At 36.6% G+C, this 16475-nt stretch overlaps 1 protein-coding gene across 10 annotated transcripts in view; it reads right to left on the bottom strand.

The window, feature by feature from the left end:
- Positions 1 to 16475, bottom strand: part of Clasp2 (cytoplasmic linker associated protein 2) — a 209233-nt gene that overhangs the window by 126288 nt on the left and 66470 nt on the right. For all 10 annotated transcript variants that reach the window (XM_042666378.1, XM_042666383.1, XM_042666381.1 and 7 more), the window contains one exon: positions 14578 to 14724. In XM_042666378.1, the coding sequence (XP_042522312.1) occupies positions 14578 to 14724 (147 nt within the window). The remainder of the gene's footprint in view (positions 1 to 14577; positions 14725 to 16475) is intronic.

The raw sequence follows: 16475 nt of genomic DNA, 5'->3' as shown, positions 1-16475 counted from the left end.
CTATAACTTGAGCCACAGCTTCACTTCCAGCTTTTTGATTGTTAACTGGAGATAAGAGTATCATGATCTTTCCTTCCCAGGCTGGCATCAAACTTGGATCTTCAGATATCAGCCTCCTGAGTAGCTAGGATTACAGGAGTAAATCACTGGTGTCCAGTAAAACCTATTTTTGAGGGCTATTCTAGGTATTACAAAGTGTTGAAAAACTGAAGCTTTCAGGAAAGTCAAAGTACATGGAAGTTCATTGTTTTTCTGTTTTATATATACTTTTCTTTGAGATGCTGGGCCTAGTATTCACCTAGATTTTCATGTTGTTTTTTTTTTTGTTGTTGTTGTTGTTGCCAGTCCTAGAGCTTGAACTCTGGGCCTGGGTGCTATCTCTGGGCTCTTTAAGCTCAAGGCAAATGCTCTACCACAGAGCCACTTGCAACTTTTTCTGTGATTAATTGAAGATAGAAGTCTCACGGACTTTCTTGCAGGCTGACTTTGAACCGTGATCCTCAGATCTCAGCCTCCTTAGTAACTAGGATTATTGGCCTGAACCTCTGACGTTTGGCTGTTTTTAATATACAAACTAGTAACTCTGTAGACCACTTACTTAGGGTAGTACCTAATTCCAGTATTTCTAACCTTATTGAATCAGCACCTTGTGTCCATCAAAGACACCAAAGTACCCTCTTCTTAGACTCATCCTTCTCTAAGTATCTAAGTTTCAATAATCTTAAATATCTCCGTTTCTATGCATTTTTATTGTTATTGTAAAGGTGACGTAGAGAGTAGTTACAGTTACATACATCAGATAAAGAGTTCATTTTTTTGTCAATAGTGTTACCCCTTTCTTTACTCTTTCCCCTCACTCCATCCATCCACGTTATATAGTTCATTTTCAAAATAGTATCTAGTGATTACCACTACTGCATTTATTTTATCTTTTGTCCCAACATTTCTGTGTCCTCCCATACCCTCCAAAAACAGATAAATGAACAAACAAGACAAAAACAAAAACAGCAGCAATAACAACAAAACCCTCATTTCCATTTCCTGGAGTTTGTGTATTTACATGAACAGACGCACATAGGTATTATGCCTTTGTGTTCCTCTACACTAAGAATATCCTCCTCATTTGTGGTAGCTAGAATGTGCCTATAAATATTCAAGTAAACACACTGGATGAAATAAACAAATAAATAAATAAATGATAAGTATATTGGGACATGAGATATTATACTGGTGGCTAGGCCTTCATACACTGTGAGAAAAAAGGAGGATATTCTTAACAGAGGAACATAAAAATCTCTGAATCTTGAGGGCAGTAGCTGTTTCATGTAATCGCTTCCTTTATTTTATTATCTATTTATTTATCTATCTATCTATTTATTTATTTATTTGGCCAGTCCTGGGGCTTGAACTCAGGGCCTGGGCACTGTTCTTGAGCTTCTTTGGCTAAAGGCTAGTACTATAACACGTGAACCATGGTGCCACTTCTGGCCTTTTCTGTTTATGTGGTACTGAGGATTCGAACCCAGGCTTCAAGCATGCGAGGCATCTACTACTACACCACATTCCCAGCCCAGTTGCTTCCTTTATATTTTACCTTTACACATTTTAAATTTATCAACACCATTTAGCAATTTGTACAGAGACTGAGTACATTTAACCTGAAATGCTCCAAGATCTGAAACTTTAAATAGCAACATGATGCCACAAATGAAATTCTTTCACTTCACAAGCAAAATTGTTAAAAAAAAAAATTATACAAAACATGGACAGGTACTGATGGCTCATGGCTATAATCCTGACTACTCAGGAGGCTGAGATCTGAGGATTGCACTCTGAAGTCAGACCAAGCAGTAAATTCCATGAGGTTTTAATCTCTAATTAACCACCAAAAAGCAAGAAGTAGAGGTGTGGCTCAAGTATTAGAGTGCTAGCCTTGAGCACAAAAGCTCAGGGTCAGCATCTAAGACTTGAGCTCAAGACCCAGGACTGGCATTGGCACATTATCTCTCTCTCTCTCATTAAGTTATGGGTATAAAGTATATATGAAACAAAATTAACTTTATGTTTAGTCTTAGGCACCAATCCTCCAAGTATAATACTATATACGTAGGAAAATTACAAATTCTGAAAAGCAAAACAAAATCAATCCAATAAATAAAGCTGACATACATTCTAGGAATGTATATATATGTAGAGCGACATATATATACACACACACACACATTTTTTTTTCACAGCCATGAAGAAAAATAAAATCATGTCATCTGCAGAAGATGGGTATAACTGGAAGACATCAATGAGACAAGCCAAGCTCAGAATACAAAGTATCATATGTTTTCATTCATGAGTGGAAACTACATCTAAAATACAAACATGGCCCAGAGTTCAGGCTAGAGTTTGGACTCCAGGACCGACAAACAAAAACAATAAAAAAAACTTTAAAAAAATAAAATAAAAAATCCACAAACATATATGTGGATATGTATATGTAATGATGCATCAATTTACATAACAATAGATGGGATTAGATAGATACAGAGAGACAGATAGATAAGATAGATATACAACACTAGTCTAAATATGAGGCTAGTTAGGAGAAGATGGGGAGAAAGGAAAGGAGAATGGAATTATAGCTAAAGTGGGGCACATCTTTTAAACTTTAGGAGGTGCATATCAAATATTTAGCCTGGAAATGTCATAAGATATATTATTTTCTTTTCAACAGTTTTTGTTTTTTCAGAAATATGTATATAAAAATGTATCTAAATAGAGAAAATTCAAACAAATTTGGGAAATGACTGGTTATAAACACAAGTAATGAGTGCTTACACTGTATCAACTTTGTTATGTGCTCAAAATTCTTCATAATAATAAGTATGGGAAACCATTCACTACAAAGCTTGAAGAGCTGCAATTAAGCCATAGGAAAAAAAGGAGAACTGCAAAAATTGACCAAAATCTGTAGGATAGTACTGCAGTGGAACAAAGGATGCTTTATATAATTGCACAGACTCAATTGGCCACGGATTAAAAACATAGATTAAAATGGGCATGCTGCCATTTTATACAAAATAAATTCCAAATATACAAAATAAACAAGTTACATGAAAAAATAACCAATGTTTTAAAATAAATGAAACTATTTTCGTAGAGATTGAACAACAGTCCTTATTCAATACACTAAATGTTGACATCAAAAGGACATCAATTACTATTGATTGGAATATATTGTAAATAAGTATGGAAATATAATAATGAAATCCTCCCCTGTAAAACTAATGTAACTGCCTGGCAAAAAGGCTATTAAAAAATTAACTTGAACAAATTAAGTTCTCTGAAGCTCCATTAAGAAATAAACTTGGGGGCTGGGAAGGTGGCTCATTGATGGAGTGCTTGCCTTGCATGCATGAGGCCTTGGGTTCAATTCCTCAGCACCACATAAGCAGAAAAAGCTGGACGTGGCGCTGTGGCTCAAGTGGTAGGGCGCTTGCCTTGAGCTGAAGAGCTGAGGGACAGCGCCCAGGCCCAGAGTTCAGGCCCTACAACCGACCAAAAAAAAAAAAAAAAGGAAAGAAACAAACTTGAAGTTGGTGTCAGTGACTCATGCCTGCAATCCTAGCTGCTCAGAAAGCTGAGATCTGAGAATCAGTTTGAACCATCCAATGCAAGAAAGTCCATGAGACTGATCTCTAATTAAGCACCAACAATGCCAAAAGTGGAGCTGTGGCTCCAGTGGTAGAGTAACAAAGCTCAGGGACAGTGCCTAAGCCCTGAGCTCAAGCCCTAGGACTGACACTCAAAAAATGATGAAATTTAAAAAAAAATTAAGCTTGTGGCTGGGTTCTGGTGGCCCACACCTGTAATTGTAGCTACTCAGCAGGCTGAGATCTGAACAATGCAGTTCGAAGCCACACCAAGCAGTAATAATTGTGTGACTCTTATCTCAGTTAAGCACAAAAAAAGCTAGAAGCACAAAAAAGCCACAAGTGGAGCTGGGACTCAAGTGGTAGAGCACTGGCCTTGAGCAGAAAAGCTCAGGAACTAGAGGCCAGACCTTAAGTTCAAGCCCAAGGATTGGCACAAAACAATAAATATACTTGAGGAGGGCAGGGTCATTGTTTTTATTCTCTGGCATTTCTCAAAGCTTACAAAAGTAGAAATACCAATTCATCCATAAAAATTCAGTTATTAGAAAGGCAGGTGTAGTGGCTGGAGCCTGTAATCCTAAGTATACGCAGGGGATATCAGGGGTTCACACTTTCTGTATCAGCATGAATTCTAACCAATGGTATAGTGTGATAGCCATACATATACATATACATACATAATATGTACATGCAAATTTTAAAAGCCAAATGACAAATTAACAGAAAAAAATTAAATTCACAACATGAAGACCAAAGGACTTGCCCATGGTAGAACGCCTGCCTAGCAACTGCAAGGTCCTCAGTTCAGGTAGTACCTGCTGGTACTACCACTACCAGAGGGGGTAAAATACAAGAGCACTAGAATATATGACTATATTTGAATGTATGTGATAAATAGAAGCCTTAGGTACCAGTGATTACTATAAATTTACATACTGAGTATAATGAATCTAACTAATGGAAAAGTCCTCCTATGTGAAAGCTTCATGAAGGCAAAACTTGAATCAATTTTTGTTTTCAAATGAAGCTTTACAATTTAATAACACTTAAATTTTATTCAACAAGAACAGGTAAATGAAATATGGTAAAGCCAAAATGTGAACCATAACATTGGTTCGTGTCAGATGTCTATATGGGTTTTTTTGCACTGGTCATGGGGTCTGAACTTTGGGCTTGGGCACTGTCCCTCAGCTCTTCAGCTCAAGGTGAGGGCTCTACCATTAGAGCCACAGCGCCACTTCCAGCTTTTTCTGCTTATGTGGTGCTGAGGAATGGAACCCAGGGCCTCATGCATGCGAGGCAAGCACTCTACCACTGAGCCACCTTCCCAGCCCCTCTACGTAGGTTTTTGAACTAGGTAGTGCCTTGCAATTGCCAGGCAGGCGTTCTACCAGATGAGCCATACCTTCAGCTCTTTTTGCTTTAGTAATTTCTCAGATAGGGTCTGGCATTTTTTGCCCAGACCAGCCTTGGATGAAGATCATATTATGTATACTTTCATATCTAGGATTATAGATGTGCAATACCATGCCTATCTGGTTTGTTGAGACAAGGGCCCTGCTAAGTTTATTTTGTCAGTGGCTGTTGGCTCATAACCTTACTCCACGCAAGCTTTATCTTCCAAGATTTCAGAAGGAATTAAACACTCACAGCACAAAATGTTAAGATCTATAAAGGACCATAGACAATATAGGACAACAGCTTCCCTGTGGAGACACTGGGACTCAGTTCGCCAATTCAATTTCAATAAAATTTTTGTGGTATTGTTTTGTCACTTCTTAAACATTTTGAATGCCTTAAAAATAAATTCTGAGCAAAAAATTTCTTTGCTACTTTGGAAAGTTTTACATAAATATACAACAAAATAGACCCATAAAAAATTACATTCATATTCTTTTTTTTTTGGTCTGGTCGTGGGGCCTGAACTCTGGGCCCGGGCGCTGTCCCTCAGCTCTTCAGCTCAAGGCTAGCGCTCTATCACTTGAGCCACAGCGCCACTTCCGGCTTTTTTTTTTTTCTGCTTATGTGGTACTGAGGAATCGAACCCAGGGCCTCATGCATGCAAGGCAAGCACTCTACCACTGAGCCACCTTCCCAGCCCTACATTCATATTTTTATATGTATCTAGAAATTATAAAATGTATTGTTTATAATAATTTATCTGTCACTTACTCAAGATTATATTTTTCTTAAAACCAAAGTAAAGATAGACAGCATCAGGACACTGTATGCTAATCAATGACCATAATCAAATCACCATAATTTTTTTAAATGGTGATTTTAATAGTCAATCAATCAATTCTAAATTTTAATAATAGACTTCTATGTAAGATAACAATAAGAAGCATGTTACTATATCCATTTGTGTAGAGATGATCTAAGAGGAAGCATTTCATGATAGTGTGGAGCATTAGGTTCTCATGTCATCCCTGTAAACAACTGTCTGATTCAGGCACATCATTCAACTATTTAAAGATCAGACTATGAATATAGTAAAAGATTATCTTCCAGAACTCCTTAGGGAAGCAACATAGGAAAGCACAGGTAATAGCATCTCCATGCAAGCTGGCCTGGGCTCAAACTGAGGCAAAAGTGGTTGCAAGACATGGATGAAGTGGTAGAACATCTGCTTACTATAACAAGTATGAGACCCTGAGTACCACACACCCATTTCTTTTTTAATTTAAAAAAGTACACTCATTCATTTCAAGGCAGTCTTTGACATTAAGTTGGCACAATAAATAAAAAATATTCTGCATGGTTTCTCTTATTTGCAATAAATAGTATACATCTAGATAATCTTAGCAGATGAACAGAAAAGTTCAATAGCTATGTACATATGACTATATAAGATGATGCTAAGCAAAATGAACTCCAGACATGGGCACAGAGGTTTTTCTTTGTTGTTGTTTTTAACATACTATGTAACTTGTTTCTTTTGTATGTTCTTCCCCCTATAGTATATCCCTTGTTGTCACTGTATTTGATTTTGGTACCTGGGTATTGTATATACATTTATCTGAATTAGGGAAGGAAAAGTTAACAACAGAATGGTGAGGCAAAGGACAAGGGGGAACCAATGCAACAATGATATTCACAAGACAACATGTTAGAAATAATCGGTACAACTTGGGGTAGAATTGGGAGAAGGAAAGTGGGAGAAAAATGGAGGGGGTAACAAGTTTGACAAGAAATGTACTTATTTTCTTACTTATGCAACTGTAACCCTTCTGTACATCACTTTGAAAATAAAAAATATATATTCTGCCCACCTGAATGAATGAGCAGGCAAGAGAGATGAAGAGAACATTGAGAACTGGTGATCTGATTAATGATCTAATTATGGCAAATTACTAACCTCAAGATCTAATACTAATTATAAATAATGACAATTATCATTGTCTAATTCATGCCTTATTTTAAAAAGTGAATTGTAACCAAAATAAATGGCATGGGAACAGGGATATTATAACTCTGAAAATAAACTTTAAGAAGGCAATTTTGAGCTGGGCACCGGTGGCTCATGCCTGTCATCCTAGCTACTCAGGAGGCTGAGATGTGAGGATCACGGTTCAAAGCCAGTCCCAGCTGGAAAGCCCATGAGACTCTTATCTCCAATTAACTACCAGAAAACCGGAAGTGCCAGTGTGGCAAATGATAGAGCACTTGCCTCAAGCTGAAGAGCTGAGGGACAGCGCCCAAGCCCAGAGCTCAAGCCTCATGACCCACAAAAAAAATAAAAAAAAAAAAAAAAAATAAGTAAGAAGAAGAAGATCCTTTATATTACTATGAAAAAAAGGTAAAGAGCTGCTTATTCTTTTTTGTTGAGACTCATATTAAGCTTTAAAATGATAAAAGGACATCAGTTATTATTGGGATTATGTTTGCTCAAGATCTAGAAGATTCCAATTTACCAACAGAGATGAAGATGTTAGCAACAGAGCAAAATAATTTTTGTACTAATACTTATTGAACAGGCAACCTGAGTAAGCTACTTAATTTTTCAAAATTACCATTGCTCATCACTAAAATGAGACTAATAAAGTACTTAAATGACAACTAAGAGAACATATCTACATTTTAAATTTTCATTATCTAATATATAATAAAAATAAGTTTCTGTTGTTTTAAGGTTGGACTTCAATTTTCAATCCATCTACCTCAGTTTCCCAAGAGCTAGTACTATAAGTGTATACCACTCTCTTCACTGCTGATACAAGGATTTTAAACAATTATGGACTTTAAGACATTTATATTTTAAAACAATAATCCAAAAGAAAATATTTGTATCTAAATCCCTATTATGAAGTTACAAATATTATTTAGAAAATAGATTAATAAAGAGACTTTGCAAGAGCGAAGAACTTATTGGTTCACACCTTTAATCCTAGTTATTCATTCGGCTGAGATCTGAGAACTCTGTCTGTGATAATCCTATCTCCAATTAATCACCAGAAAGACTTTCCAGTAGTAAATTTTTGAAATCTATGCATTTTTCAGCAATGACATACTGGTATGGACCTAAACATAGCCTTTAAAAAAAAAAAGTCTTCTTTGTTTAAAGATTAGTACAAAGAAAAAGAAAGTATAAAGCAAACTAATTCATATTAAAGTGTGAACACAAATTTTATTATATTTTTGTTTGTTTTGTATGTACCAGGCATGAACTCAGGGCCTTGAACTGTCATTCAGCTTGTTTGCTCATTGTTGGTTCTCTATCAGTTGAGCCATGCCTCTAGACTGAGGTTTTCTCTAATTAATTGGAGATTAAGTCACTCAGACTGTTTTACCCAGGTTGGCTTTGAACTTTGATCCTTCAGCTCTCAGCTTCCTGAGTAGCTAGAATTAATATATGTAAGATATTATTAAAAACAGCCTATCTTTAATCTTTTTTTTTTTTTTGTCGGTTGTGGGGCCTGAACTCTGGGCCTGGGCACTGTCCCCAAGCTCTTCAGCTGTAGACCAGTGCTCTATCACTTGAGCCTCAGCCCCACTTCCGGCTTTTTCTGCTTATGTGGTGCTGAGGAATTGAACCCAGAGCCTCATGCATGCAAGGCAAGCACTCTACCACTGAGCCACCTTCCCAGCGCCTATCTTTAATCTTTATTTATTTATTTTGGTGGGCCTTGGGGCTTGAACTCTGAGCCTAGGTACTGTCTCTGAGCTCTTCTGGTCTACCACTTGAGCCAAGTGCCACTTCTGGTTTTCTGGGGGTTTTTTGGAGATAAGAGTCTCATGGACTTTACTGCCTGGACTGGCTTTGAACTGTGATCCTCAGATCTCAGCCTCCTGAATAGCTAGTTACAGGTGTGAGCCACCAGCACCTCACTTTTTTTTTTTTTGTCGGTTGTGGGGCCTAAACTCAGGCTCAGCGCACTGTACCTGAGCCTCTTTGTGTCACAGAGGCCACTTCCAGTGTTTGAGTAGTTATTGGAGATAAGAGTGTAGCTGGGACTTTTCTCCCCAGCCTGGATTTGAACTGCAATCCTCAGATCTCAGCTTCAGATGAAAGGCGTGAACCACTGTGCCTGGCTTTACATTTTTTTTTTTTTTGAGACAGGATCTTTTTATATAGCTCAGGCTAGCTTAAGCCTCTATCACTATCATCCTATCACTGCCTTCTGAGAGCTAGGATTATAGGTGTACCAATACATCCAAATAAAATGCTAAGACTGATACATCATCATCCTATATACAAATTTACATTAAGGAGAATGTAGTAAACAGAACAGTCATAAAGAGAATAATCCAAGTATTCGAAAATACAGTATTAAGTTCTGAAGACACAGATTTTAATGTTACATAAAAAGAATGAATTGGTACATTAGACACTATGCTGTAAATAAACTATACAACTTGTGGGTGGGGATGGGGAGGGACAAACTAGGAGAGAGGGAGGGAAGTATGGACATTGTGCAAAAAGAAATGTACTCTTTACCTGACTTGCGTAACTATAACCCCTTTGTCCATCATCTTTAAAATAACAATTAAAAAAAAAAATGAATTGGGGCAGGGATGTATATAGCTGCTGAGTGGCAAAGTGCTTGCCTAGCCAGTACAATATCCTAGTACCAAAAAAGCAAAATGCACTCAAAGATATGGAAATAAGAGGTTTTTCTTTGTTGTTGTTTTTAATGTACAATGTGATTTCTTTTTGGGTTTTCTTTTTCCCCTATGATTTATCCCCTGTTGTCATTGGTATTGTCTATGCATTTATTTGAATTAGGGAAGGGAAGGAGAACAACAAAATGGTGAGACAAAGGAGAAAGGGCGAACCAATGCAACAGTGATACTCACAAGACAATATGTTTGAAATGAACTGTACAACTTGGGGAGGGAATTGGGGGGAGGAAACGTGGGAGAAAAATGAGGGGGGGGGTAACAAGTTCTCAACAAGTTATGTAGTCACTACCTTACATAGGTAAGTGTAACCCCTCTGTACATCACCTTGACAATAAAATTAAATTTTTAATTTTTTTAAAAAAAAGAATAAATTAAGACTTATTTTGACTTTGCCAAATGGAAAAAGCTTTAAAAAAAAAATCTCTATATCTTCTAATTCTGTGAACTTCAAAAACTTATTCCAAGTAACTGAGCATGGCAGTTCATGCCTTTAAATCATCCTATGACTTGAGAGGCTGAAGCAGATAAAACTTACGTTTGAGGCCAATGGGCTAAATACCAAGAATTCAATGCCAGCCTGAGTTTGTAGCAGGAAGCTGTCTTAAAAGACCAAGAGTTAGAGATGTAGCTCAGTGGTAGAACATTTGCATAGCACATGCAAGTCCCTAGATCCAATCACTTAGCACTACAAACAAGCCAGCAAACCAAAAAATAATCTAGACAACATTTAACCAAAAATTATTTTTTTTCTTTTTTGTATAGTTACCAATTTTAATTATCTAAATAAACTTGATATAAATATAAATTTTACACAAATTTCATTATTATAATTACTATATATTTATATCATCTTAATATCACATAGACTAAGTTTCCCTCTTTTTTTCTTTTTGGTCCAGTTGTGGGGCCTGAACTCTGGGCCTGGCCGCTGTCCCTCAGCTCTTCAGCTCAAGGCTAGCGCTCTACCACTTGAGCCACAGCGCCACTTCTGGCTTTTTTCTTTTTGCTTATGTGGTGCTGAGGAATTGAACCCAGGGCCTCATGCATGCAAGGCAAGCGCTCTACCACTGAGCCACCTTCCCAGCCCTCCCTCTTTTTTTCTTAAAAAATCTTAAGTTTGACTTCATATTTATTCTTTAAAGCAGTAATTTCTACTAACTAATCATTGAATTACCATGTATAAAATCAAGTTAGGAAAAAATGTTATTTTTAAGGTATTAGAGGTTTCTCTATTCATGAACATAGTAGGTGTCTTAATTTAGTCAAGTCTTTTCCATGTTATCAGAAAAAATTTATGATATTTCCCCCAAAGGCTCCCATCTGTATTTATTTACTGCTGTTTCATAGCTTTAGTAAAAGTTACTTGGAATCTTCAAAACTGTGAGACAAACATATTTGTGTTTCTTTCAATATGAGGCTTGAACTCAAGGCCTTCCACATGCTATGTAGGTTCCACTCCTGAGCCTCCAGTTAAACTTCTCTTTATATTAGTCATCTCAGGTAGTTGTTAGAGCTTAAGCTGGAGATATATCTCTGGCACTTACATGGTTTGCAAAAAATTAGTTTCCATTAATAATTTAAGGCAATGAGAAAATGGTTAGGGAAAAACAATCAGGTAGAAAATAAAGGTACACAACAGGATATAATGAAGAGTGCTAATTCCACTGTTTTCACAAGAAATGTGTATGTTTAAAAATAACTAGGAGAATAATTATAAAAGTAGTCAAAAGAAAGTAAACTTTATCAGTTTAGTCTCTCTATGTGAAGTAGGACTGAAGGTGGTTTTGTTCCAAATTTTAATCTGGGACACATTAATTGGATGATGGAAAATTATCTACTGGTATTTTGATGATTCCAAAGGGCTTAATTCAAAGGTTCTACAACTCTAATAAATAAATAAACTTCCTACAAGTAATTTATTTATTTATCTTTTCCAGTCCTGGGGCTTGAACTCAGGACCTGGGCACTGTCCCAAGTTTTTTTTGCTCAAGGCTCAAGCACTCTACCACTTGGGCCACAGTACCACTTCCAGCTTCTTCTGTTTATGTGGTACTGAGGAATGGAACTGGGGCTTTATGCCTGCTACACAAGCACTCTACCACTAACCACATTCCCAGCCCCCTACAAGTAATTTAAAAATCAACATGTCTCTGCCAAGACCAGGACATCTAGTTAAGTTTTCAAAGACTGACTGACAGCCAAGAATGATATTAATTTCAGGAACAACATCAATATCCTCTGGCTAGTAGCTCTTTTTCTTAGACAGAAAAATGGGCAATGAATCTAAAGGAGCCATGGCAAATAAAACAAACAAGAATGATCTGCAGTTGCCAAAGAAAAAAAAGGGGAAGGGGAGGGGGAGGGGGAGGGGGAAGTGGAGAAAGAGTAGAAGGAGGATGAATGAAAGCAGTAAGAATTTCTTTATTTTTATCAAAAGAAAACTTGCCTATGTAACCCTAGTTACTCAGGAAGCCCAGATCTGAGGATCCCAGTTCAAAGCCAGATTGGGTGGGAGAATTCTTGAGATTTTTTTTTTTTTTTTGGTTGGTCTTGGGGCCTGAACTCTGGGCCTGGGCCCTGTCCCTCAGCTCTTCAGCTGAAGGTTAGCGCTCTAACACTTGAGCCTCAGCCCCCTCCTGGCCTTTTCTGCTTATGTGGTGCTGAAGAATCAAACCCAGGGCTTCATGCATGCAAGGCAAGCACTCTACCACTGAGCCACCTTCACAGCCCCAGTTCTTGAGACTCTTATCTCCAATTACCCACCAAAAAGCTGAAAGTGCAGTTGTGGCTAAAGAAGTAAAGAGCTAGCCTTGAGTCAACCCCCCCCCCCCCCCCCCCCCCGGCAAATCTCACGACAGTGATCAAGCCCTGTGTTCAAGCTCTAGGACTAACAGGCGTGCATGTGAGCACATGATCTCCCCCCCCCCAAAAAAAAAAACAGCAAAAAAACCTGCTAAATGAATGATATAATCTGTATGATTAATTTGCAACTACCTAACATTTTCATATCTAGTAAGATAAAGTATCAACTGCAGACTAGAGGGCATTAAGTAATTTGTTTCTTTCAAAAGTTATTTTATTTTAAATTTATTCTAATTTTCAAAAGAAAATCATAATTTAAGTTGTATCAGAATTAAGTAATTTGTAGGTAAATCACTATCTTCACTTTTATCTAAAAAGGCAAAATTAATTATAAATTATTAGCTCACATCACAAAAATATTAAATATCACCACATATTTTAAATATTAACCTATTTTAAGTAGGTTAATGAAATAAGAATTTTGTAAAATTATTATGCCATAGGTTAGCCTTTTTGGGGGGTTATTGTGGTCATGGGGCTTAAACTCAGGACCTGGGCACGGTCCTTGAGCTTTTCTGTCCAAGGCTAGTTCTCTACTACATGAACCACAGCTCCAATTCCAGTTTTTTGGTGGGTAATCTCAATACTTTCCTGCCAGGGCTGGCTTTGAACTGTGATCTCAGATCTGAGCCTCCTAAGTAGTAAGGATTACAGGTATGAGCCATCAGTGCCAGGCTAGACTTATGTAATTTTTAAAAAATCAAGAAAAAGGGGCTGGGAAAGTGGCTCAGAGGTAGAGCGCTTGCCTTGCACGCATGAGGCTGTGGGTTCGATTCCCCAGTACCACAAAAGAAAACAAAGCCGGAAGTGGCGCTGTGGCTCAAGTGATAGAGTGCTAGCCCTGAGCTGAAGAGCTGAGGGACAGCGCCCAGGCCTAGAGTTCAGGCCCCATGACTGGACCCCCCCCCCAAAAAAAATCAAGAAAAAGTCCCCCAAAAATGATTGAAGACAACCACTTGTTACAAATGGAAGAAACCATAGAATGCCATGTACAGCTTGGCTACAGATAAGAATTTACAACAGAAAGTATCATGTAACATTTGGATGAGAACATAATCCTTTAATTTCAGAACAAAAAATTTAAATGTAAGTAACTTAAGATGCCCAGTGAAATAGGCAAGTCATTTTTATTTCACAGTATTTCTCTGTGTGTATATTTTTCTTCCTAGTTATATGATACATAGAGTTAAAGAAAGTTAAAATTAAATATGTATGACAGGGTCCTTATAATTAGTATCCCTTTACCATTAAATATGTACCCTTACTTTTATAAATTCTTTCTATCAAAAACATCAAGCAGAAACTAACACCTGGCTTTACAATCATCATATGAAAAATAACATGAAATAATTTAAAGAAAGCAAGCTATTAGAAAAAAACACTTCTATTATATCCAAAAAATATACACATGCAATATAGCTGCATAAAATCTGCTTTTTGTTTACTTTTCTTTTTATTATTATCTAATCCAGAAACCATTTTTTCAGGCAATTTTACTTGACCACCACCCATTTCCTATTGTAACAAATGGCTCAGTATCCAGTTTCTTCAACCATTTTTAAAATGTTGGAACAGATGACTTACACCTCGATGAATTTGTAAATGTATTTCATAATTCAGCATTTTATAGCTATAATATAGTACCTGTGAAGAGCTGAATTCTGAAATGCTTCTCTAAATATAAGCCCTACTCCTTTGAATCTTTCCTTTTAAAACTGTCATTAAAAAAATAACTACCTTCAGTAAACACATATGATCTCGAAGGACATATCAATATGCAGTATTTTAAACATTTTTTAAAAGTAGCACATATTTTTTAACAGTCTCTTAAGACCTGCAATCATGCTGCAGTCATGAATAAACATGTTTCTCTGAAGTTCTATGTATGTGTGCCATACCAAGGGCATGGAATATGCCTAGTAGATATGAAATGGATTTACATTACCTCCAACCTTAGGGCCACCTGCTGAACCAGGCTTCCTTGCACTGTTGACAGGATTTCCGGGTGTTTTAGGTGCAGGAACCTTGAAGGCTGAAGCAGCTGATGATGGCCTATTTCCATCCACTGATTCCTCATCATCAAAGCTTTTATCTGCACAAAGCATTAGAAAAATGTACTTAAGGAAGCTAAATTTTACTGTATTTACCAACCCCCAAATCAACTAAAGCCATGTATAAAATCATTACTTTGGTAAGACATATAATACAAAATAAAGGTCTTTCGAATAAGCATTTATACACTGGCTAAAACTACATAAAACAATTCACTGTAATTTAAAATAAAAATGCAATTCTATCATGCTTTCTACATATATATGTATATATTAAGCAAAATTATCAAACCAAACAAATTAGCTCTAAGATCAGTAAAAAGCATCTTTCATTTTTTGCTACTCATCTAAGGATTTTCTGCCAGCTCCTCCCATAGTGCATCTTCCAGCACGCCCTGCCTTATTCCTTACACCCAGACTCTGCAACTTACAATCACAGATCCGTTTGCAAATCAGTCGCCTCATTCCTCTGAAAGCTCTTAATTTCCCTCACCCTACAATGCTTCTGATAGTTCACATGGCCAAACACAGTAAATTTGATACTAATCAAAGATTCTATCAAAAATAGATAGAAACAACCACAGAACCACCACTGAGGTTTGTGCCGGCATTTTTCTTTCTCTTCCCTGCCCTAGGTGCTGTAATAGCCAATCAGCTGCAAGATGACATCATCTTATGGCAGCTACTGCCAGATGAAAGGTAAAAATTCTCTATGCTCTAAAAAAAAATCCCTCTACACTTACGATCTATTTTATATCAAAAATCTAAAGGCATTTGATATTATAGATTTGTAAATCTTATTTTTTTCTTAATTCACATAAAATTTACATAAATAGAACATTCTGCTAAGATGCTTATTATTGCATCACTAAAGCATAGCATATAACAGTGCTCATTACTGCTCATAATTAACTCTATAATCCCAGTTTTCTTGCTTACTTAGCTTATAAGAATGAAACTGAACAGTTTATTCTTAAAAATGCTTCTATGATATATTACAAGACTCTTTAATAATCCCTTAACAATCTCCTCATATACAATGTAACACCTCCCAACCTCCTTCTCCTCTCCTAAAAAAGAAAAAAAAAAAAATCACAAGATACATGCAGTTTACTCTTCTGAGAAAATGGTTTACTCTAGGACCCTGAACAAACTAGTCACGACAAATAAGATGGGTGAGGCTGAGAAGCAGCTTTACCACAGGCTTCAGATGAATATGCAAGAATCTCCTGTTAGTCTGTTCTCCCTCCCTACACAAACAAGCAATCACTCAGAGTGAAATTATCTATTTGAAGGAATATTAGTACAATTGTTAACTCTATTCCAAAGAAAATACTCTCTAAGTCTTAAGATTACTTTATTTTTTGGAGTAATTTTTTAAACATTCCAGTAATATAAAGCTGCATTCCATTTCAGCCAGTGTTTTTCTTCACTTCTGTGAAAATAACATCTTTTGGTTAAAAAAAAAGAAAAAGTCTTTTTTAAAAAGTGCAACACAAATAGATGTCAATTTGGATACATTAATGTGTATAAAATACATGACTTACATAGATTGCTCTGCTAAGAACACTAAGAAAATTCCAAATAAACTTTTTGTGACCATTATGTAAAAACATGCAGCTCAGAGAGATAGTAGACACCCAAATCTACAAAAAGTCAGGCAATGAAACACAGTGGAGCCAGAAGTTCCCATGGAAACAGTGGTCTGTTTCTATACACACAAGAATTGAAGTGTAAATGTCTCTACCATTAAAAATATAATTAACTCCCCATATTCTCAAACTACTGGAAA

Source organism: Dipodomys spectabilis, unplaced genomic scaffold, assembly GCF_019054845.1.
Source record: "Dipodomys spectabilis isolate Male_0828 unplaced genomic scaffold, ASM1905484v1 ptg000365l, whole genome shotgun sequence".
NCBI classification, from domain to species: domain Eukaryota; kingdom Metazoa; phylum Chordata; class Mammalia; order Rodentia; family Heteromyidae; genus Dipodomys; species Dipodomys spectabilis.
This window is presented reverse-complemented; position numbering and strand designations above follow the sequence as displayed.